The sequence below is a fragment of the Oncorhynchus mykiss genome, chromosome 10, assembly GCF_057628025.1.
Source record: "Oncorhynchus mykiss isolate SJ-2025 chromosome 10, ASM5762802v1, whole genome shotgun sequence".
NCBI lineage: Eukaryota > Metazoa > Chordata > Actinopteri > Salmoniformes > Salmonidae > Oncorhynchus > Oncorhynchus mykiss.
In genome coordinates this window covers 19,026,555-19,052,422 of record NC_143031.1, presented here as the reverse complement: position 1 = coordinate 19,052,422, position 25,868 = coordinate 19,026,555, and the positions used below count along the sequence as shown (strand labels likewise).

Sequence of the window (25,868 nt, the reverse complement as noted above, 5' to 3'; positions counted from 1 at the left end):
CTCCACAAATTTCTTGTTAACAAACTATAGTTTTGGCAAGTCGGTTAGGACATCTACTTTGTGCATGACACAAGTAATTTTTCCAACAATAGTTTACAAACAGATTATTTCACTTATACTGTATCACAATTCCAGTGGGTCATAAGTTTACATACACTAAGTAAAGCTTCCCACCATTAGCTCTGACAAATTGAAAACTCTAGTCATTAGCGACGCCATTACCCGCAGTATTAGACTTAAAACGAATCATCCAGCGATCATACACTGTTTACCAGGGGGCAGGGCTACCGACATTAAGGCTAATCTGAAGATGGTGCTGGCTAAAGCTAAAACTGGCGAGTGTAGAGAGTATAGAGATATTGTTATCCACGTTGGCACCAACGATGTTAGGATGAAACAGTCAGAGATCACCAAGCACAACATAGCTTCAGCGTGTAAATCAGCTAGAAAGATGTGTCGGCATCGAGTAATTGTATCTCACAACTCAATCGCTGGTTGAGAACTGTTTTCTGCCCCTCCCAAAAGATAGAATTTGTAGATAATTGGCCCTCTTTCTGGGACTCACCCACAAACAGGACCAAGTCTGACCTGCTGAGGAGTGACGGACTCCATCCTAGCTGGAGGGGTGCTCTCATCTTGTCTACCAACATAGACAGGGCTCTAACTCCTCTAGCTCCACAATGAAATAAGGTGCAGGCCAGGCAGCAGACTGTTAGCCAGCCTGCCAGCATAGTGGAGTCTGCCACTAGCACAGTCCGTGTAGTCAGCTCAGCTATCCCCATTGAGACCGTGTCTGTGCCTCGACCTAGGTTGGGCAAAACTAAACATGGCGGTGTTCGCCTTAGCAATCTAACTAGGATAAAGACCTCCTCCATTCCTGTCATTATTGAAAGAGATCAAGATACCTCACATCTCGAAATAGGGATACTTAATACCCCTTGCTTCAAAGGCAATTATAGTCAATGAACTAATCACTGATCATAATCTTGATGTGATTGGCCTGACTGAAACATGGCTTAAGCCTGATGAATTTACTGTGTTAAATGAGGCCTCACTTTCTGGCCACACTAGTGACCATATCCCCCGTGCATCCCGCAAAGGCGGAGGTGTGGCTAACATTTACGATAGCAAATTTCAATTTACAAAAAAATATTATGTTTAAGTCTTTTGAGCTTCTAGTCATGAAATCTATGCAGCCTACTCAATCACTTTTTATAGCTACTGTTTACAGGCCTCCTGGGCCATATACAGCATTCCTCATTGAGTTCCCTGAATTCCTATCGGACCTTGTAGTCATATCAGATAATATTCTAATCTTTGGTGACTTTAATATTCACATGGAAAAGTCCACAGACCCACTCCAAAAGGCTTTCGGAGCCATCATCGACTCAGTGGGTTTTGTCCAACATGTCTCTGGACCTACTCATTGTCACAGTCATACTCTGGACCTAGTTTTGTCCCATTGAATAAATGTTGTGGATCTTAATGTTTTTCCTCATAATCCTGCACTATCGGACCACCATTTTATTACGTTTGCAACTGCAACAAATAATTTGCTCAGACCCCAACCAAGGAACATCAAAAGACGTGGTATAAATTCACAGACAACACAAAGATTCCTTGATGTCCTTCCAGACTCCCTCTGTCTACCCAAGGACACCAGAGGACAAAAATCAGTTAACCACCTAACTGAGGAACTCAATTTAATCTTGCACAATACCCTAGATGCAGTTGCACCCCTAAAAACTAAAAACATTTCTCATAAGAAACTAGCTCCCTGGAATAAAGAAAATACCTGAGCTCTGAAGCAAGCTTCCAGAAAATTGGAACGGAAATGGCGGCACACCAAACTGGAAGTCTTCCGACTAGCTTGGAATGACAGTACCGTGCAGTATCGAAGAGCCCTTACTGCTACTCGATCATCCTATTTTTCCAACTTAATTGAGGAAAATAAGAACAATCCGAAATTCCTTTTTGATACTGTCGCAAAGCTAACTAAAAAGCAGCATTCCCCAAGAGAGGATGGTTTTCACTTCAGCAGTAATAAATTCATGAACTTCTTTGAGGAAAAGATCATGATTATTAGAAAGCAAATTATGGACTCCTCTTTAAATCTGCGTATTCCTTCAAAGCTCAGTTGTCCTGAGTCTGCAAAACTCTGCCAGGACCTAGGATCAAGAGAGACACTCAAGTGTTTTAGTGCTATATCTCTTGACACAATGATGAAAATAATCATGGCCTCTAAACCTTCAAGCTGCACCCTATTCCAACTAAACTACTGAAAGAGCTGCTTCCTGTGCTTGGTCCAGAAAATATAAAAAACTTTCAGCCTATATCGAATCTTCCATTCCTCTCAAATATTTTTGAAAAGGCTGTTGCGCAGCAACTCACTGCCTTCCTGAAGACAAACAATGTATACTAAATGCTTCAGTCTGGTTTTAGAGCCCATCATAGCACTGAGACTGCACATGTGAAGGTGGTAAATTACCTTTTAATGGCGTCAGACCAAGGCTCTGCATCTGTACTTGTGCTCCTAGACCTTATTGCTGATTTTGATACCATCGATCACCACATTCTTTTGGAGAGATTGGAAACCCAAATTGGTCTACACGGACAAGATCTGGCCTGGTTTAGATCTTATCTGTCAGAAAGATATCAGTTTGTCTCTGTGAATGGTTTGTCCTCTGACAAATCAACTGTACATTTCGGTGTTCCTCAAGATTCCGTTTTAGGACCACTATTGTTTTCACTATATATTTTACCTCTTGGGGATGTCATTCGAAAACATAATGTTAACTTTCACTGCTATGCGGATGACACACAGCTGTACATTTCAATGAAACATGGTGAAGCCCCAAAATTGCCCTCGCTAGAAGCATGTGTTTCAGACATAAGGAAGTGGATGGCTGCAAACGTTCTACTTTTAAACTCGGACAAAACAGAGATGCTTGTTCTAGGTCCCAAGAAACAAAGAGATCTTCTGTTGAATCTGACAATTAACCTTAATGGTTGTACAGTCGTCTCAAATAAAACTGAAGGATATCGGTGTTACTCTGGACCCTGATCTCTCTTTTGAAGAACATATCAAGACTGTTTCAAGGACAGCTTTTTTCCATCTATGTAACATTGCAAAAATCTGAATCTTTCTGTCCAAAAATGATGCAGAAAAATTCATCCATGCTTTTGTCACTTCTAGGTTAGACTACTGCAATGCTCTACTTTCCGGCTACCCGGATAAAGCACTAAATAAACTTCAGTTAGTGCTAAATACGGCTGCTAGAATCCTGACTAGAACCAAAAAATTTGATCATATATTACTCCAGTGCTAGCCTCCCTACACTGGCTTCCTGTCAAGGCAAGGGCTGATTTCAAGGTTTTACTGCTAACCTACAAAGCATTACATGGGCTTGCTCCTACCTATCTCTCTGATTTGGTCCTGCCGTACATACCTACATGTACGCTACGGTCACAAGACGCAGGCCTCCTAATTGTCCCTAGAATTTCTAAGCAAACCGCTGGAGGCAGGGCTTTCTCCTATAGAGCTCCATTTTTATGGAATGGTCTGCCTACCCATGTGAGAGACGCAGACTCTGTCTCAACCTTTAAGTCTTTACTGAAGACTCATCTCTTCAGTGGGTCATATGATTGAGTGTAGTCTGGCCCAGGAGTGTGAAGGTGAACCGAAAGGCTCTGGAGCCACGAACCGCCCTTGCTGTCTCTGCCTGGCCAGTTCCCCTCTTTCCACTGGGATTCTCTGCCTCTAACCCTATTACAGGGGCTGAGTCACTGGCTTACTGGGGCTCATACCATAACTAGGAGGGGTGCGTCACTTGAGTGGGTTGAGTCACTGATGTGATCTTCCTGTCTGGGTTGGCTCCCCCCCTTGGGTTGTGCCGTGGCGGAGATCTTTGTGGGCTATACTCAGCCTTGTCTCAGGATGGTAAGTTGGTGGTTGAAGATATCCCTCTAGTGGTGTGGGGGCTGTGCTTTGGCAAAGTGGGTGGGGTTATATCCTTCCTGTTTGGCCCTGTCCGGGGGTGTCATCGGATGGGGCCACAGTGTCTCCTGACCCCTCCTGTCTCAGCCTCTAGTATTTATGCTGCAGTAGTTTATGTGTTGGGGGGCTAGGGTCAGTCTGTTATATCTGGAGTACTTATCCTGTCCTATCCGGTGTCCTGTGTGAATTTAAGTATGCTCTCTCTAATTCTCTCTTTCTCTCTTTCTTTCTCTCTCTCTGAGGACCTGAGCCCTAGGACCATGCCTCAGGACTACCTGACATGATGACTCCTTGCTGTCCCCAGTCCACCTGGCCGTGCTGCTGCTCCAGTTTCAACTGTTCTGCCTTATTATTATTGGACCATGCTGGTCATTTATGAACATTTGAACATCTTGGCCATGTTCTGTTATAATCTCCACCCGGCACAGCCAGAAGAGGACTGGCCACCCCACATAGCCTGGTTCCTCTCTAGGTTTCTTCCTAGGTTTTGGCCTTTCTAGGGAGTTTTTCCTAGCCACCGTGCTTCTACACCTGCATTGCTTGCTGTATGGGGTTTTAGGCTGGGTTTCTGTACAGCACTTTGAGATATCAGCTGATGTACGAAGGGCTATAATAAATGAATTTGATTTGATTTGATTTGATTTTGGTATCATCACTGCCTGGTACGGCAATTGCTCGGCCTCTGACCGCAAGGCACTACAGAGGGTAGTGTGTACGGCCCAGTACATCACTTGGGCTAAGCTAACTGCCATTCAGGACCTCTACACCAGGCGATGTCAGAGGAAGGCCCTAAAAATTGTCAAAGACCCCAGCCACCCCAGTCATGGACTGTTCTCTCTACTACCGCATTGCAAGTGGTACTGGAGTGCCGAGTCTAGGACAAAAAGCCTTCTCAACAGTTTTTAGCCCCAAGCCATAAGACTCTTGAACAGGTAATCATCCCCTCTGGACCTGTCATTTTCTGAACACATTTTCTTGTTAGAAAATATATTAATCTGGGATATTTTTGTGGGCCTAAGTTTCAGTGACACATCCAATGTCTGCATTTACAGATTGAAGAAGCAGTTTAAATTCATCCACTTTGTTAATCAATGACCTTGAATTACAAACATTCGGAGTCTCTGTGGCATTTTTGGACATACAGTGCCTTGCGAAAGTATTCGGCCCCCTTGAACTTTGCGACCTTTTGCCACATTTCAGGCTTCAAACATGAAGATATAAAACTGTATTTTTTTGTGAAGAATCAACAACAAGTGGGACACAATCATGAAGTGAAACAACATTTATTGGATATTTCAAACTTTTTTAACAAATCAAAAACTGAAAAATTGGGCGTGCAAAATTATTCAGCCCCTTTACTTTCACTGCAGCAAACTCTCTCCAGAAGTTCAGTGAGGATCTCTGAATGATCCAATGTTGACGTAAATGACTAATGATGATAAATACAATCCACCTGTGTGTAATCAAGTCTCCGTATAAATGCACCTGCACTGTGATAGTCTCAGAGGTCCGTTAAAAGAACAGAGAGCATCATGAAGAACAAGGAACACACCAGGCAGGTCCGAGATACTGTTGTGAAGAAGTTTAAAGCCGGATTTGGATACAAAAAGATTTCCCAAGCTTTAAACATCCCAAGGAGCACTGTGCAAGCGATAATATTGAAATGGAAGGAGTATCAGACCACTGCAAATCTACCAAGACCTGGCCGTCCCTCTAAACTTTCAGCTCATACAAGGAGAAGACTGATCAGAGATGCAGCCAAGAGGCCCGTGATCACTCTGGATGAACTGCAGAGATCTACAGCTGAGGTGGGAGACTCTGTCCATTGGACAACAATCAGTCGTATATTGCACAAATCTGGCCTTTATGGAAGAGTGGCAAGAAGAAAGCCATTTCTTAAAGATATCCATAAAAAGTGTCGTTTAAAGTTTGCCACAAGCCACCTGGGAGACACACCAAACATGTGGAAGAAGGTGCTCTGGTCAGATGAAACCAAAATTGCACTTTTTGGCAACAATGCAAAACATTATGTTTGGCGTAAAAGCAACACAGCTGAACACACCATCCCCACTGTCAAACATGGTGGTGGCAGCATCATGGTTTGGGCCTGCTTTTCTTCAGCAGGGACAGGGAAGATGGTTAAAATTGATGGGAAGATGGATGGAGTCAAATACAGGACCATTCTGGAAGAAAACCTGATGGAGTCTGCAAAAGACCTGAGACTGGGATGGAGATTTGTCTTCCAATAAGACAATGATCCAAAACATAAAGCAAAATCTACAATGGAATGGTTCAAAAATAAACATATCCAGGTGTTAGAATGGCCAAGTCAAAGTCCAGACCTGAATCCAATCGAGAATCTGTGGAAAGAACTGAAAACTGCTGTTCACAAATGCTCTCCATCCAACCTCACTGAGCTCGAGCTGTTTTGCAAGGAGGAATGGGAAAAAATGTCAGTCTCTCGATGTGCAAAACTGATAGAGACATACCCCAAGCGACTTACAGCTGTAATCGCAGTAAAAGGTGGCGCTACAAAGTATTAACTTAAGGGGGCTGAATAATTTTGCACGCCCAATTTTTCAGTTTTTGATTTGTTAATAAAAAAGTTTGTAATATCCAATAAATGTCGTTCCACTTCATGATTGTGTCCCACTTGTTGTTGATTCTTCACAAAAAATACAGTTTTATATCTTTATGTTTGAAGCCTGAAATGTGGCAAAAGGTCGCAAAGTTCAAGGGGGCCGAATACTTTCGCAAGGCACTGTATTTGCGACATCACATAATTCATTTACAACTCTTGAGTTCACTTGAGCGATTGTGTGTTTGAAGTATTTTAGGTCTGTTACCTTCTATTATTTAGTATTTTCTTATGTCTGCCCTTACCAGCTGTAGTCCCTCTCATCTGGCTTCTTGCGCGCATTATCCCAAAGCACTGACATTTGTCTCGGATACGCCTTGAGTTTTTTGTAAATTCATAGAAAATATGTTGAGTATTGCACAACGTTTGTACAATTCATCGTTATCAAAGCCATGCTTAATCGTTTAAAAAAGCAAGGGAAAGTATGCAGTGCGACAACAACAAAAAACTATAAAAAACAAATATTTCAAACATTGTAACACGTTACTCTCGAGGGGCTGCCTGGAAGTGCCACCAGGTATTACTTGGTGGGATGCCAATAGCGGGAAAAAGTTGGTTAGGGTTGGTATAGGCTGGTTACTGTTTAGTAAGGGTTTGGTTAGGGGTTGTCCACTCCAAAGGGGACATTGGGAGTTGGTTGGGGTTGGTCTAGGTTGGTTAAGGTTTGGTTAAGGTATGGATAGGGGTTGTCCACTCCAAAGGGGATATTAGGAGTTGGTTGGGGTTGGTGTCGGCTGGTTAAGGTTTGGTTATGGGTTGTCCACTCTACAGGATAAAGTGGGAGTTGGTCTGGGTTGGTGTAGGCTGCTGGTTAGGGTTTGGTATGGGTTTGATTAGAGGCTGTCCCTTCCACAGGGGAAAGTGGTAATTGGTTGTGGATGGTGTAGGCTGGTTAGGGTTTGTTTTTTCGTTTGTGCACACCACAGGAGAAAATGGTAATTGATTGGGTTGGTGTAGGTTGGTTAGGGTTTGGTTATGGATTTTCCACTCCACAGGGAACAGTGGGAGTCGGTGCCTTACCTTCTTATACCTGGGATTGGGGAGCTGTTCCCCAGCAAACATAAACCAGGACCATGTCGAGAGATAGGAGTGCATGCAACAGAGTAAGGTGGAGGAAGAGAAACATAAAAGAAATATGAAGACTTTAGATAAAGAGAAAAACAACAGCATGCCTTTGAGGAAAAGAAAAAGAAAGGGGGAGTGGAAAGACAGAGAGTATTGTCTGAACTTTTTAAACAAAAACTACAAAGCAAATGAAAATGCTTGAATTTGGAAACACTTTTAAAATAATAACCAAGACGGAATTTGAAAAGTGTGTTACAATTAAATTAAATGTAAGTTTGTATTTCATGGTGAGTTGCTAGAACGTCTACAGTTTTGAAACATTGTTACCTTGGAACTCATTAAGATTAAGTTGGCCTTGTTAAGGTTCTTTTAATAAACATTTCCAAATCCTGTTTTACAACAAAAGTTTGAGATAGAATGTGCCACTCATATAATTCGGTCAGTGAGTCACATACTACTACATTACTGTTGCACCAAAGGCTAAACAAATAATGAGAATGAGTATCGTTACATAAAAAACTACCACATTAATATGGTGCCTGGAGGTTCAATTAAACATCCATTTTTGCCAAGTTTAACACTTCGGTAATGAGCTGCTCCAAATCCAATGCTGTCCCAAAGTGTAGGAGTTGGGGCAGGGGATAAACAGTTCCCCTATAGACCTCTAACAGTCCAAATGCATGGGTATAGGGCAGAGAAAATAAGGACATTGACTGGGTCATTAAACCCAGAATCAATTGGTAACATTACATCTCATCCGTGTTTAAACCATATGGGCAGATTTGTATATTGCTCAGTTGATTTTGAAATAGAACATAAACTAGTTGTAGAAAAGTTCAATTCCAAAACATAATTTCTGCTCAACGTATGCAGTTTGGTTTTTTGTTTAGGTGAAAACTCAAATGTTGTACTGACCCATTTACGAGACTTGGCCAACAGTTTTGTTAAGGTTGCCTTAGCAAATGGAGTGTTGGCCCATTCGCTCAACAGAGTCATTTTCCCAGCATCAGAAGTCTAGAGGTGTATAGGTCTGACATCATTGAGCAGGGCCCCTCTCTTAGCAAGTGACCTAGCTGCTATCACTAACTAATGAGAGTGACCCTTTCAGAGCTGTCACCTTCGAAGTACCCAAAGGTCACAGACAAGTGACTTTAATTGCATTAGGCGGGGGTGTGTGGTGTGTGTGTGTGTGTATGTTTGACATGTTGAGTCAAATTGGGGTCGTGCAAACTGCAGTAGGCGGACAAGCATGCAATCTCTGTGATTCATTCTAACGGAGTCTGGGATACATTTAGTACAACAGGGGTGTAATCATTAGTCCAAACAGTTGCAAAACTGAATGTTTGGCAACTAATTCAGGTAGGTCCCTCCCCATTTTGTTCCATTTGTTTCCATTTAAGAAAAGTTTTGCAATAGAATACCCTCAGATTAATTCCGGGGGGGGGTCACCTCATGATCACCACCTATCTAAGATCACGTTAGAGTTGTAATGTGACATGGGAGCTCTCCTTTGCCATTGCCTCCATCATGGCTTCTAAGAGAGAAAATACCCAAAGTCAAAAAAAAATATTATTTCAGATAGCCATGGTCTCACAGGATGAGGAGTAAGGGTTTACATACTGGTAAGAGTGTTGTCCAGGATGTTATGCGTAACAACTCACCATAAACATACTGAACACTAGCTTCACTAGAAGCATGTGGAAGACTAGTGTGTGTGTGTGTGTGTGTGTGTGTGTGTGTGTGTGTGTGTGTGTGTGTGTGTGTGAGTGAGTGTGTGTGTGTGTCTGTGTGTGTGTGTGTGTGTGTGTGTGTGTTAGCAATATTGTATCATCAATGCTCAATCCATCTTGGTTGAATCATTTTACAGATAAAACTTATTAACGACGTTATCCCTTATGTGCCTCTTAGACTAACAGGTTTTTTAATGTGCATTATGGCTAGGACTGAAGTATGTGTCTCCGGATCCATTGAAACAGCATATGAAGTCAATATTGCCTGCAACATCTTAGGCTCTCCGTCAAGCTATAATTAATTCAATGCACATCAAAACAAAGCTCACATCTAGCACAGCTATCAGAAAATACAAGGTCAGAGAGTTTGTGACCTTGGTCACCTGTGCTTCTCTGGCAATGCTTGTTATGGTGAGGACAACTAAAGGCGTCAAAGAGTGGAGACCATCATTGCTGTCAATGCTGATAGTTACAGTCCAGATAAAATTTGTTAAAATGTCGTCGCACAACCTATCTTTGATACTATGAAGCATTTTTGGCTCTGTATTTCTGCTACAACAAACAGACACACGCAACAGCCGCGAGATCGCATGACAGGTGGCTCGTCAACTTTGCATTAGAAGATAGACAGCAGCCTCTCTACGCTCTGTCAGGCTGGAGACGAAGCCTCCTTCTTCATAATAGCTGGCTCTCTAAGCTTCACAATGACTCGCTAATGAACTTGGGGGAGATAAAAACAAAACAAGTTATCTCCCAGTTCCAGGAGCCATGGATTATTCCGGGTAAACCACGTGGCTTGAATGGGATTCTACAGCTTTGTTTTAATTACGGCTGTGCGTGGTCCAATAACAGTTACCGAGATGGACGGGTAATTATCAGAATCCTGTCACACTGGAGAGCTGGGTATGTGATTGGGTATGTGATTGTGTAACTATGGACTCTCAATTCTCTTAAGTGGGCTCCAGTCTGTGTGGCCCCTCCCCCTCTGTGCAAATCTGAAAGCTCAGAAACTTCTGGGAGATTTGTTTTTACCGCTCCAATTATTTAAGTGAAGGAATTCAGTTTGGCTTATTGAGATGCAGGAAAATATCATCTCATCTGATACACACTGGGAGAATGCAAGAGAAAGAGACCACTTCCCTCCACATTTGTCCCTCAGTCTGGCAATGGATACAGTTCAGGAGTCAACCAGTCTGCAAATAGCTGCCATCAATCAATGCAGACTGGCCTGCCAGGGGCTCCCACTCTCCTACCCACTGCCATGCCCAGTCTGTCCCCTCAGCTGCCAGCTACCCTCTGTGCTATCCAGCCACCCTGACAGGTACAGAGCTACAGGATGGAGGGCCAAGCCCTGTCAGAGGCGCTTCTTTGTCTCACTGTTACTTCAACACTTTTCAAGTAACAATCATAGGCAATAACACCACAGGACTCCGGAACTGGCTCAGGTCTCCCTTTAAGAGCACGCTTCTGTTAGCTGGAGTTGCTTTTGTTGACACTGAAGAGGAGGCTCTAATGTGGAAGGCATAAGTACCAAGCAGAGAAAATGAACAACGCAACCATATCATTATCAAAGTGAACTGCAATACACTTTGGCTAATTATTGCATTTTGGGAAATCAAAACAAATCAATAAATGCCTGACGTACGATCTGACTACTGGGTGTAATTTGGAAAAGAAATGTCTAAGTCAACACCCATGCAGTATCTTAGAATGAGTAAGAATGAACAAATATGTGCAACAATGCACGTTTTATAGTCCAGCAACATATAACACGATAACTACGGAAATAAGTATTGCCGCATTGAACACCGACTCTTGCCAGACAAAGCGTGGGTGATTTTTCATCATCACACAATAGTAAACTTACTTGCTCTAGGAATGGCTCAACATTAATGGGGGATGAACGTGATGAATAGTGGAGAACCCTGAGGGGTGATAGTGAGTTTCACACATAAAAGGTAGGCCTATGTCCCCTGTAGAGCACTAATAGCCAGCGCAGCTCTGACGAATGGGAACAATGACTTTCTATTGATTACCACCCAGCAACAACTGAAAGCTTTTATTCTAGCCTCTGTTTGATTTGAATGTACTTTCAGCCCAAGGGCCAGTCTTCCAAGTCCTTAAGAAATGTAAAAACAAATATTGTGAATTAATCTCTAAAAGCTCTTTTGCCCAGCTCTAAGTTGGGTTTTGGTGGTCTGTAGGTGGCCTTGGTTCTGCTCTGTGTGTTACGACAGTATTTGTCTTTGACCGTATCCAGTTTATCATATATAGCGGCTGTTTTTTCAGAGTGGTGAATATTATGAAAAATAATTAGTATATTATTTTCTATAATTTTCTTGACAGTCGGCCATTTGAGTGCATTATGTAATTATATGGAAGACCTCTTGTAACCACATTGCAGAACCATTTGGAATGCCTTATTTTGTTATTTCTGCATTCTCTTTAGGTCACCAATACTTGCATTACCCCAGACGACAGAGCAGTAGTTAATTTGACTATGGATGAGAGCTTGTGAGATTTGTTTAAATATTTGCTCTGGCATATATTTCACAATCCTTCTGAGCATGCAGGAGGTGCCGATGATTTTTTTGCAGAGCTGTGAAATGTGTGATGACCAAGAGATACTGTTGTCTAGCAGCACACTTAACAGCCTAGCCTCTGAAACCTCCTCTGTGGGTGTCCTGCCATCTGTCAGCTGTGAGGAGTGCAGTTTCTTCCTTCTCTTCATTCATATTAGTATTGTCTTGGTTTTATTAGTACTAATTTGTTTTGGGATATCCAAGTTGAAATATTAATCATGTCAGCTTCAAGAGCATTTTTTAGCTGCCCTACAAAATTGCCTGTTACATAGACAGTGGTATTGTCAGCAAACATGCCATAGAATTGGAGAGCACCAGAGGGAGATAATTTGAAGCATATAAGAGGTCCTAGGGAGCTGCCTTGTGGGACACCACAGTATACAGAATGAGGTTCAGAATAGGCACCATTTGTGAATGTAAACTTTCTGTTGACAACAAAGAACTGTAAAGATCTTAATGAGGTGTAATCAGATCAATAGTGACACAATTTAATCAACAATATAAAAAGCAGCACTAAAATCAAGAAGCAGCACACCCAGAAGTTTACCTTGGTCATGTGACCAGAGCCATTGATCTGTTAAATCAACCAGAGCTGTTGCAGTCAAGTGATCCTTAAGGTATGCATGCTGGTAGGCTGTGCTAATTTTATTTTGTTCTATATACAGTTGTGGCCAAAAGTTTTGAGAGTGACACAAATATTAATTTTCACAAAGTCTGCTGCCTCAGTTTGTATGATGGTAATTTGCATATACTCTAGAATGTTATGAAGAGTGATCAGATTAATTGAAATTATTTGCAAAGTCCGTCTTTGCCATGCAAATGAACTGAATCCCCCCAAAAACATTTCCACTGCATTTCAGCCCTGCCACAAAAGGACCAGCTGACATCATGTCAGTGATTCTCTCGTTAACTCAGGTGTGAGTGTTGACGAGGACAAGGCTGGAGATCACTCTGTCATGCTGATTGAGTTTGAATAACAGACTGGAAGCTTCAAAAGGAGGGTGGTGCTTGGAATCATTCTTCTTCCTCTGTAAACCATGGTTACCTGCAAGGAAACACGTGCCGTCACCATTGCTTTGCACAGAAAGGGCTTCACAGGCAAGGATATTGCTGCCAGCAAGATTGCACCTGAATCAACCATTTATCGGATCATAAAGAACTACAAGGAGAGTGGTTCAATTGTTGTGAAGAAGGCTTCAGGGTGCCCAATAAAGTCCAGCAAGCGCCAGGACCGTCTCCTAAAGTTGATTCAGCTACGGGATTGGGGCACCACCAGTACAGAGCTTGCTCAGGAATGGCAGCAGGCAGGTGTGAGTGCATCTGCACACACAGTAAGGAAAATGCTTTTGGAGGATGGCCTGGTGTCAAGAAGGGCAGCAAAGAAGCCACTTTTCTCCAGGAAATACATCAGTGACAGACTGATATTCTGCAAAAGGTACAGGGATTGGACTGTTGAGGACTGGGGTAAAGTCATTTTCTCTGACGAATCCCCTTTCCGATTGTTTGGGGTATCTGGAAAAAACTTGTTCGGAGAAGACAACGTGAGCGTTACCATCAGTCCTATGTCATGCCAACAGTAAAGCATCCTGAGACCATTCATGTCTGGGTTTGCTTCTCAGCCAAGGGAGTGGGCTCACTCACAATTTTGCCTAAGAACACAGCCATGAATAAAGAATGGTAGCAACACAATTTAGCAACTTCTCCCAACCATCCAGGAACAGTTTGTTGACAAACAATGCCTTTTCCAGCATGATGGAGCACCTTGCCATAAGGCAAAAGTGATAACTAAGTGGCTCGGGGAACAAAACATCAATATTTTGGGTCCATGGCCAGGAAACTCCCCAGACCTCAATCCCATTGAGAACTTGTGGTCAATCCTCAAAAGGCGGGGGGACAAACAAAACCCCACAAATTCTGACAAACTCCAAGCATTGATTATGCCAGAATGGGCTGCCATCAGTCAGGATGTGGCCGAGAAGTTAATTGACAGCATGCCAGGGCAGATTGCAGAGGTCTTGAAAAAGAAAGGTCAACACTGCAAATAAAAGCCTTTGACACTTATGAAATGCTTGTAATTATACTTCAGTATTCCATAGTAACCTCTAACAAAAATATCTAAAGACACTGAAGCAGCAAACTTAGTGAAAATTAATATTTGTGTCATTCTCAAAACTTTTGGCCACGGCTGTACACCCATATACAGTTACTGACAATTGCTTCCAAAATATTACTAAATGATGACAGTGGGCTAGTCTACGGTCTGATAAAAGGTTGTTTTGCCTTTTGGAATTGGACACAATTTTGAAAAATATGCCTAATTGCAGCTGCAATATATGGTGCTGCTAGTCAAAGAAGTTTGTCAATGAGATAAAGCCCAGGTGACTTGTCCTCAGGTAATCACATTGATGCTTTGAGCACTTCATCAGTTGATACCTGTGGTAATGTGAAACTGCAGGCTTTTGATGATTTTGTCAATAGAATTAACAATGTCCCTTTCATTGACAGGATGACTCATACGTATTCAGCATTAGACTGTTCACCTTATTTTCAAAATAATCTGCAAAATGATTAGCGATGTCAATAGGTTTTGTTTTTATTTCCTAATTTACAGTGCCTTGCGAAAGTATTCGGCCCCCTTGAACTTTGCGACCTTTTGCCACATTTCAGGCTTCAAACATAAAGATATAAAACTGTATTTTTTTGTGAAGAATCAACAACAAGTGGGACACAATCATGAAGTGGAACAACATTTATTGGATATTTCAAACTTTTTTAACAATTCAAAAACTGAAAAATTGCAAAGTGCAAAATTATTCAGCCCCTTTACTTTCAGTGCAGCAAACTCTCTCCAGAAGTTCAGTGAGGATCTCTGAATGATCCAATGTTGACCTAAATGACTAATGATGATAAATACAATCCACCTGTGTGTAATCAAGTCTCCGTATAAATGCACCTGCACTGTGATAGTCTCAGAGGTCCGTCAAAAGCGCAGAGAGCATCATGAAGAACAAGGAACACACCAGGCAGGTCCGAGATACTGTAGTGAATAAGTTTAAAGCCGGATTTGGATACAAAAAGATTTCCCAAGCTTTAAACATCCCAAGGAGCACTGTGCAAGCGATAATATTGAAATGGAAGGAGTATCAGACCACTGCAAATCTACCAAGACCTGGCCGTCCCTCTAAACTTTCAGCTCATACAAGGAGAAGACTGATCAGAGATGCAGCCAAGAGGCCCATGATCACTCTGGATGAACTGCAGAGATCTACAGCTGAGGTGGGAGACTCTGTCCATAGGACAACAATCAGTCGTATATTGCACAAATATGGCCTTTATGGAAGAGTGGCAAGAAGAAAGACATTTCTTAAAGATATCCATAAAAAGTGTCATTTAAAGTTTGCCACAAGCCACCTGGGAGACACACCAAACATGTGGAAGAAGGTGCTCTGGTCAGATGAAACCAAAATTGAACTTTTTGGCAACAATGCAAAAAATTATGTTTGGCGTAAAAGCAACACAGCTGAACACACCATCCCCACTGTCAAACATGGTGGTGGCAGCATCATGGTTTGGGCCTGCTTTTCTTCAGCAGGGACAGGGAAGATGGTTAAAATTGATGGGAAGATGGATGGAGCCAAATACAGGACCATTCTGGAAGAAAACCTGATGGAGTCTGCAAAAGACCTGAGACTGGGATGGAGATTTGTCTTCCAACAAGACAATGATCCAAAACATAAAGTAAAATCTACAATGGAATGGTTCAAAAATAAACATATCCAGGTGTTAGAATGGCCAAGTCAAAGTCCAGACCTGAATCCAATCGAGAATCTGTGGAAAGAACTGAAAACTGCTGTTCACAAATGCTCTCCATCCAACCTCACTGAGCTCGAGCTGTTTTGCAAGGAGGAATGGGAAAAAATTTCAGTCTCTCGATGTGCAAAATTGATAGAGACATACCCCAAGCGACTTACAGCTGTAATCGCAGCAAAATGTGGCGCTACAAAGTATTAATTTAAGGGGGCTGAATAATTTTGCACGCCCAATTTTTCAGTTTTTGATTTGTTAAAAGTTTGAAATATCCAATAAATGTCGTTCCACTTCATGATTGTGTCCCACTTGTTGTTGATTCTTCACAAAAAAATACAGTTTTATATCTTTATGTTTGAAGCCTGAAATGTGGCAAAAGGTCGCAAAGTTCAAGGGGGCCGAATACTTTCGCAAGGCACTGTACTTCCACAGTAGATTGATACTATGTGCTGGATGTGCCCAGGAGGCCTTTCACAGTATTCCAGACTGATGTGGGATTGTTTTTGCAGACAGTGAAAGCATTTTTGTAAAAAATAATATTACATTCTGATGATTCAGTTACACAGCATAGTTCCGCGGGTTTCCTGTACAACATTATATCAGATTCGAATTGTGAGTTAATAGCATGACTCTTTGCCTCATATCGCTGTGTAAAAACCACACATAGCTCATTGTCTATCCGTGGCGATGGGCTGACCTTCACAGTTTTTCTATTATTATTTGGGCATGGTGATCAACCGTCCTTATAAAATGTTGTGAAACATTCTACTACATGATTTATGTTGTCTTCAAGGTAGACCAATTCCCAAGGCATATCTTTTAAGTCATCAAGAACATTTTTACAGTTCCAGTGTCTTGGAAATGTATTCAGACCCCTTGACTCTTTCCACATGTTGTTACATTACAGCCTTATTCTAAAATGGATTAACGAAAAGAAAAATCCTTAGCAATCTACACACACAATACCCCATAATGTCAAAGCTAAAACTAGTTTGTAGAAATGTTTGCAAATTGACATAAGTATTCAGACCCTTTGCTATGAGACTCGAAATTGAGCTCAGGTGCATCCTGTTTCCATTGATCATCCTTGAGATGTTTCTACAACTTGATTGGAGTCCACCTGTGGTAAATTCAATTGATTGGACATGATTTGGAAAGGCACACACCTGTCTATATAAGGTCCCAAAGTTGACAGTGCATGTCAGAGCAAAAACCAAGCCATTAGGTCAAAGGGCTCTGAGACAGAATTGTGTCCAGGTACATATCTGGGGAAGGGTACCAAAACATTTCTGCAGCATTGCCTTCCCTAAGAAGAAAGTGCCCTCAATCATTATTAAATGGAAGAAGTTTGGAACCACAAATACTCTTCTGAAAGCTGGCCGCCCAGCCAAACTGAGCAATGGCGGGAGAAGGGCCTTGGTCAGGGAGTTGACCAAGAACCCAATGGTCACTCTGACAGAGCTCCAGAGTACCTCTGTGGAGATGGGAAAACCTTCCAGAAGGACAACTATCTCTGCAGCACTCCACCAGCACTCCTCAGTAAAAGGCACATGGCAGCCCACTTGGAGTTTGCCAAAAGGCACCTAATGACTCTCAGACCATGAGAAACAAGATTCTGTGGTATGATGAAACCAAAATTGAACTATTTTTGGCCTGAATGCCAGGTGTCAAGTCTGGAGAAAACATGGCACCATCCCTAAAGTGAAGCACTGTGGTGGCAGCATCATGCTGTGGGGATGTTTTTCAGCAGCAGGGACTGGGAGACTAGTCAGGTTCGAGGCAAAGCTGAACGGTGCAAAGTACTGTAGAGAGAGATCCTTGATGAAAACCTGCTCCAGAGCACTCAGGATCTCAGACTGGGGCAAAGGTTCACCTGCCAACAGGACAATGACTCTAAACACACAGCCAAGACAACAAAGGAGTGGCTTCGGTCCAAGTCTCTGAATGTCCTTGAGTGGGCCCAGCCTGAGCCCGGACTTGAACCCGGTCAAACATCTCTGGAGGGACCTGAAAATAGCTGTGCAACAACACTCCCCATCCAACCTGACAGAGCTTGAGAGGATCTGCAGAGAAGAATCGGAAAACTCCCCAAATACAGGTGTGTCAGAGAAAAATCTCAGAGAATGTATAACTCTTTAATTCATCAGAGGCATGGTCACATACTGTATATCATCCAGGTAAGATACATTTGAACATGGTTGCCTGTACACACACCCCACCAAAATTGGTGGTTGAAATGTTAATATATATATAATATAAACCAAAATTTAACTCTTTTTGGCCTGAATGCCAGGTGTCAAGTCTGGAGAAAACATGGCACCATCCCTAAAGTGAAGCACTGTGGTGGCAGCATCATGCTGTGGGGATGTTTTTCAGCAGCAGGGACTGGGAGACTAGTTTCATCAGACCACAGAATCTTGTTTCTCATGGTCTGAGAGTCATTAGGTGCCTTTTGGCAAACTCCAAGCGGGCTATAATATATATATATATATATATTGCAACACCACCACCTTGTCTGTTCCTGTCCTTTCTAATAATAGTTTAACCACTGATTCCTGACCTGTTCATCAGTAGTACAATTTTCCAGATGGGTCTCTGTGATTGCTAGAACATGCACGTTGTTTTTATGTACCAAGTCATAGACTTCATTGATTTTATTAGGAAGGCTACACATCTTTAAATTGGTGATATACAGTCTTTTCTTTGATACTTGCAAATCAACAGAATGTGAAATTCTTGTAGATGCTGTCATTGTGTTTTTAGTGGAATGCGGGATTCAGAAGTCATGGCAAAGAGGGAACTAAAACAGCCAGGGGATCATTTTTGTGTCTCGGGAACAGCTGGCCATTTCTGTACATTTTGTCCACAACCGGTGCAACTCGGGTGCTCCGGCCCCTGTGTTCTTTCATGACAGAATATAGTACTTGCTTATGTCATGGGGAAAGTGGTCATTCATCCCATAGTTAGTTCCTTTTCATTCTCTGCCCCTGCTTTTGACCATTTCATTCTGTTTTGAAATGTTCAAAGCGCACAATAATTGTGCGAGATCTGCCTCTGAAAGAGTTCCCCATTCTATGCACCCTAAAGAAGGTGATTTTCTCCACCAAATCAGGGAGCAGTTTCATCTTTTTAGTCATAAATTCCTTCACACTATACTCTTGTTTGATATTATCTGTCTCAGAAATCCCAGAAAATAATAGATTGTCTCTCATTCCCCAAGATTGTACACCAAGCAGTGACTCCTTCCGCTTTCTGATTTCCCAATAAATTGTCTCAACTCCATTCCAAATGTTACATATGGTACCTTTAAAATATTCTTTCTCCATCTTCAGTTTGTCTATTTCCTTTTGGCTGAACTCCAAACAAGCTGTCAGTTCTGAGATGCTCTGTTGGATTGTCTCTAGCATCTCCAATTTCACAATTTCTTTTGTCGAAAGACTCCAGCACTGGCACCGTCCATGGCCTCCATGCTGAAAGAACCTCTTTAACTGGTGATGTCAAACGAACTAGGCCGGAGCCGGGACTTTTTGTGCATTGGGCGTTTGACGGAGCTAGCGCGGATGCTGCCTTTGACGTGTTTCATGTCCGACAGGGCCTGGTAGTGGCGGTCTATAACGCTTTCTAGCTCCTGCGTTGACTCTGACACTTCCAGTTTTTAGTTTAAAACATTCCCTACTACACAGTGTATCCTTGTGGATGGCAACATATGTTCATAGATACAGTGGGGAGAACAAGTATTTGATACACTGCCTATTTTGCAGGTTTTCCTACTTACAAAGCATGTCTATCATTTGTATCATAGGTACACTTCAACTGTGAGAGATGAAATCTAAAACAAAAATCCAGAAAATCACATTGTATGATTTTTAAGGAATTAATTTGCATGTTATTGCATGACATAAGTATTTGATCACCTACCAACCAGTTAGAATTCCGGCTCTCACAGACCTGTTAGTTTTTCTTTAAGAAGCCCTCCTGTTCTCCACTCATTACCTGTATTAACTGCACCTGTTTGAACTTGTTACCTGTATAAAAGACACTTGTCCACAGACTCAATCAAACAGACTTCAACCTCTCCACAATGGCCAAGACCAGGGAGCTGTGTAAAGACATCAGGGATAAAATTATAGACCTGCACAAGGCTGGGATGGGCTACAGGACAATAGGCCAACAGCTTGGTGAGAAGGCAACAACTGTTGGCGCAATTATTAGAAAATGGAAGAAGTTCAAGATGACGGTCAATCACCCTCGGTCTGGCGCTCCATGCAAGATCTCACCTCGTGGGGCATCAATGATCATGAGGAAGTTGAGGGATCAGCACAGAACTACACGGCAGGACCTGGTCAATGACCTGAAGAGAGCTGGGAAAACCATTAGTAACACACTATGCCGTCATGGATTAAAATCCTGCAGCGCATGCAAGGTCCCCCTGCTCAAGCCAGCGCATGTCCAGGCCCGTCTGAAGTTTGCCAATGACCATCTGGATGATCCAGAGGAGGAATGTGAGAAGGTAATGTGGTCTGATGAGACAAAAAATAGAGCTTTTTGGTCTAAACTCCACTCGCCGTGTTTGGAGGAAGAAGAAGGATGAGTACAATCCCAACCGTGAAGCATGGAGGTGGAAACATCATTCTTTGGGGATGCTTTTCTGCAAAGGGGACAGGACGACTGCACCGTATTGAGGGGAGGATGGATGGGGCCTTGTATCGCGAGATCTTGGCCAACAACCTCCTTCCCTCAGTAAGAGCATTGAAGATGGGTCATGCTGGAAGACCCAGCCACGACAACGACCCGAAACACACAGCCAGGGCAACTAAGGAGTGGCTCCGTAAGAAGCATCTCAAGGTCCTGGAGTGGCCTAGCCAGTCTCCAGACCTGAACCCAATAGAACATCTTTGGAGGGAGCTGAAAGTCCGTGTTGCCCAGCGATAGCCCCGAAACCTGAAGGATCTGGAGAAGGACTGTATGGAGGAGTGGGCCAAAATCCCTGCTGCAGTGTGTGCAAACCTGGTCAAGAACTACAGGAAACGTATGATCTCTGTAATTGCAAACAAAGGTTTCTGTACCAAAAATTAAGCTCTGCTTTTCTGATGTATCAAATACTTATGTCATGCAATAAAATGCAATATAATTACTTAGAAATCATACAATGTGATTTTCTGGATTTTTGTTTGAGATTCCATCTCTCACAGTTGAAGTGTACCTATGATAAAAATTACAGACCTCTACATGCATCTGCTGCTGCATTTGAGTATTTTGCCTTTTTGGCATGCATTCCAGTTATGTTAAGCGATGACAAGCACCCTAATGGGACCGAATACTCTTCAAACCCTCAAAACCTTGCAGAAATCCCAACAGTGAAAAAAATACAAATGTGTTTTTTGTGTTCTAGTGAAGACCGCCCTAAAAAGTGAGGCCATCCACAAGCCCAGAGGGAGCCTCTCTAGCACTCTCTCCCAGGGAGTTTCTCTGATGCTAGCCCAGCTGCTGTTCCAAGGCTTTGAGAGGAAGCCCAAGGAGTCGCCTGGAGCTCCCTGGACTGGGGCTTCGCTAGTCCGCTGCCAGGTACCAGAGCAGAGGAAGCCTGCTGCCTACTATGACACCTGGGGTTTCATGTAGAGCCTTGCACTGACTGTGACAGCTGGAGCAGCTGAAATCCCAGAGGAAGTCACTAACCAAAGGCCTAATCTGGCATCTCAGATTGGCATGTTTGGTAGGGAGAAACTGGGGTGAAAGAGGGAGGTACTGCTTGAACTTAAAACCACAGATTTTCATTTTCCATTGCAAAAAGAAATTATACAGCATGCCCTGCTGAACATGACCCCAGTGTGTTACCCCTGTGACTTAAATTCTTTCCTTGGGGAATAGAAGGGATTGGAACAAGAAGGGGTTATTCTCAGATCTGCCAGCTGGTTCTCTTTGAGGAGAAAAGGGTATGTGGAAGAGGGCAAAGTAAGTGTCTGACCTGACTCTCCTTGTCTGGCATTCCCCCCCAAGCCAGCCATTGTGCATCTGGCTGGGTAAATTGGACCTACTTATCCTGAAAAGACAATTACGAGCAAGGTGGAAAAGGAAAATGGCCACTTCATCTTCGAGTGGAGAGGGAAAAGATAGCAGAGGCTCTGTAACTTTTTCCCCACCTTGTTGATTTGGATGGAGACGCTGTTTGTTTGGGCTGGAAAGCATGCAGTCTTCAGTAAATAATCCTGATTTCAGACATTCCTCTTGAGCCACTGCATTCAGACATCCTGTCTGGCCTATTGCAGACCAAGCCACAATACAATAGCATGCAGTAGGTCACAGGAAATCCATTTGAGATCATTAACTAGTAAATGTCACAAAGAATTTGGGTGAGCAACAGAGGGGAATAGATATCTGAAATGTCTACAGATGTTTCCTGCTTTGTCCTAGAGCCCAGTGAATGAGCAACTGAAACCTAAAAGTCATCTTCAAGAAGAAGCGACGATTATTTAAACAAAACACAGTGAGGGAAATGCTTTGAGCCTCAGACATGAAGAGATTTCCCTTCTTGGGGGGATTTGAGTGTGTGTGGATTTGAATGTGTGCGTGCGCATGCACATGTGTTTTTGTGTGGGTTTGAGTGTGTGCGTAAGCAGGTGCATGCATGTGTGTGTTTTCCTTTGTGGGTGTGTGTGTTCGTGAGTGTGTGAGCCTGTGCATGCACATGTGCTTGTGTTGACCTGTGTGTGTACTGCAGAGCTGCTGTAAGGACAGACTAAAGGCTTTGTTTGGATCCAGAGTAAAGTGAACAGCAACAGATGCTACCAGAAGCCTGTTGTCAGAGGAAATACCCTTCACATGACCACGGAGTGGCAAGAAGCAGAGAACACACACACACACACCGACAGAGCCAAAACAAGCTGCCAGTGATCCCCCTGCGAGCCTCTGGTACATGTTTAGCTATGAGCCTGGAGTGTGTGTGTTTGCGACAGAGAAAGGCTATCAACCACCTTGATCAAAATATAACCATGTAGCATCATGAATGTCCGTGGAGCCTACTTTATGTTACCGTTCTAGATATCTGAAAATAGGAAAAGAGAGAGCTGCTGAGCTCTAAAAGTCCTCTTCATCTTTTATCCAAAATAGGGGGGGAAATGATGTAAATGTACCATTTACAGGCTGCATTTAAAGCAGGATAAATTGCAAACGTCTGACTATTTAACAAGAAACATGCCATTTATTCCCTGTCATTATGCAAAGTTAGTTAGAGACCAGCTACCTACTATATTGCTATGTATGGATCGTAATATGTACTGCTATTGAGCCCTGGACCTAGGTACTTAAATGGAATTGCTGCAGTGACTACCAAGCAATACAAATGTGAGTATCAATACTACATCTGCTATTTCGACAAGCATTAGGAAAAGGTTATAGTTTAAACTTGATAACAGCTTAATAGCACAGATTGGTAATGAATTAACAACTGATATAACGAATTAACCTATGAGATGTTGATCCATGCTTGGGGTGGTTCTGGTTGTGTGTGTCTGTTTTACATTGGTTAACCCTAAACCATGGAAACAATTTCCCGTTGAATGACAAACATCATGAATGCTCACCTTGGCTTTGTTGATGGTACAGTGCAAAGCGTTGTTTTCCTGGTCATACAGTAAACTGAAGTCCAGGGTCCCCAATGTAGCTTTAGGAGAGAGAGAGAAACATTTTTTTATTTGGCTTCAACTACATGCTACACACTATGGAAGAGAGAGAGAGAGAGAAAAAGAGGAGACTACAACAGAAATCAGACGACAGAGTGGAGATGCCTTCAACTGCTTGCTTCAAACACACCACAACTGTGTTTAACCTCACTTCATATGTCTGCCAATATAGAGTAAAAAAATGTCATGCCTGATCTACTCCATAGGGTCCATCTGGAGTATAAACTCTTCCAAATGTTTCATTAACTACATGATCATACAAAATAATCCTTTCATTAGCCCTATAAAGGCCTGTTCCACTGCATGTCCCAACACCTGAAACAGCATTACATTGTGCCACTTCCTGTCAGAGAGACCGTTAGTCCAAGACCTTGATACCGCCTGTGTTTGTCTTCTCGCTGGCATCTGGAGGGTGCATTGATTCAATAAACATTGCAGCACGTTTGCCCATGGAGGTTGTGTGTGTGTGCGTGATGCTACGTAGAAAGGCAACAGAGGACACCCGAGGGATTAAACCAGGTTTGTTTTCGATTATCGAGATTGGAGCCCGGGCCGTGACTTCAATCTCTAATACATTTATGAGATGCTGGGGGGGCGGCATTCAGCGGAAGCTTGTGCTCTTTTTTTCCTGTGGAATTGCCTCTCAGATTTGTTTTTCTTTCTACTGTCCCTTCATCACCCCCACCAACAATTTTCTGCCCCTTCGTTGCCTCGTAGCACGTAGCTTGTATCAAATCCATTACGCCATGTCGTGTCATTATTTCTGTGCTCTAAAAAGGAACATATCGCTGCAGGCAGCATTTTCCCAGCAGCAATCATGCAGAGAGGGGAGAGGGAGCAAAAATGGGCAGGTAATAAAGCCATTACGCTAAATTCAGGGAGGCATGCAACTGTATAGATCTGGCCGATACGGGAGGAGTATCTATTCCCATCTATTCAATGGCTAAACATGTATCTCTCTCTCTAACTAAAAGTGCTCTGTGCTTTTGGTTTTCGCATTGCAAAGCTATCAATTGGTATCTTCAAAGGCTTGAAAATTCTGGGGCAAAAACATGTTTCCATACTATAACGTACCATCTGTATTCTATTGCAGGGGAAATACAGTCAGCCAACACATACAGTATGGCCGGAGCCACAAGTTGTCTCGCCACAGCATGGCTTTCAGCTGTCTGATGACATTTGGCCTCACAGATCATTAGATGTGTTAGTACCTCAATGTTCTGCAGTTGTATGTGTTTCACATCCATAGGTGGGCTTTCCTGGTACATATAACTGTAAGGGTAGAGTACCTACTGCTCTAGTTGGGCAGCTTGTGTTATGTCACTTGCAACCTCTACACTGCAAAGTGGTGTAGCAGCAACCTACAAACAGGAAGAGAAGGAGCACAGTAACTTACAGACCAACTAACAAACAACGAATGACATCACAGGAAGAGAAGAAGCAGCACAGTAACCTACAGACCAACAAACAACGAATAACATCACAGGAAGAGAAGAAGCAGCACAGTAAACTACAGACCAACAAACAATGAATGACATCACAGGAAGAGGAGAAGGAGCACAGTGTCGTGTCTTTGGCTATGCCGGATTAAGTGATATGACATGCTATTCTATAAAATTATTTATCCGTCATTAATATTACCTGATTGAGCTAATCATGTAAATGTAATTAACTAGAGTCGGGCACCACAAAATAATATTTATAGAGCTGTTATCTTCCGAATAAACTCTTAAAGACCTAGTAATATTTTACATCCATAGCAGTCAATATTAATCGTCATCTTAATTCAGTCTCGTCTGAAAGTTGTAAATTCTTGGTTATCTGCACGAACCCTGGCTCACAAGTTGAATCAGCAATACAAAATGGGGTTTAATTACTTATTTACTAAATACCTAACTAATCACACAGAATTACACATACACATAATTAAATCATAACTTGATTACAAATTACGTCATACAGGAAAACGTCCCTAGCGGGCGAAACAGATATGACAGCTTGTTACACAAAAGAAAAGGGGCTGGGTTTGAGTGAAAGAGCGGGAAGACTGGGAACAAAGGGTGAAGCTGTGCTATCGTAAATACAGTATCTTATGCATCCTAAATTACCGCCCATTTGGAAAAGGAAAATGCAATAAATATTTACTCTGAGCTGCGTTTCGGTAGGTTGGTGGAAGATGGAAGGCCGTGTTGCCCAACCGAGTCCTTTGTTCTTTTGAAGAATGTCTCTGCTGGTAAATTGAATACGTTGTAGTAACGGTAGACGGGATGGTAGATGGGATACTATATCTGTTCCTTCCTAACCCTCGTTTGCAGCGGCTGTTGCTAACTCAACAGCTAGGAGGTATCACTTCTGTAGTGAATAAGAGTT

General features: G+C 42.6%; 1 protein-coding gene across 6 annotated transcripts in view; it reads right to left on the bottom strand.

Annotated features, from left to right (window-relative positions):
* The window catches only part of LOC110533442 (double C2-like domain-containing protein beta), a 165,833-nt gene that overhangs the window by 71,559 nt on the left and 68,406 nt on the right, over window positions 1–25,868 (bottom strand). For 3 of the 6 annotated variants that reach the window (XM_090186060.1, XM_090186058.1, XM_090186061.1), the window contains exons 2-3: window positions 23,400–23,479; window positions 7,656–7,679 (exon numbers count right to left, since the gene is read on the bottom strand). In XM_090186060.1, coding sequence (XP_090042186.1) covers window positions 7,656–7,679; window positions 23,400–23,479 — 104 coding nt within the window. The remainder of the gene's footprint in view (window positions 1–7,655; window positions 7,680–23,399; window positions 23,480–25,868) is intronic. The other 3 variants (XM_090186062.1, XM_090186059.1, XM_090186063.1) reach the window with 1 other exon arrangement.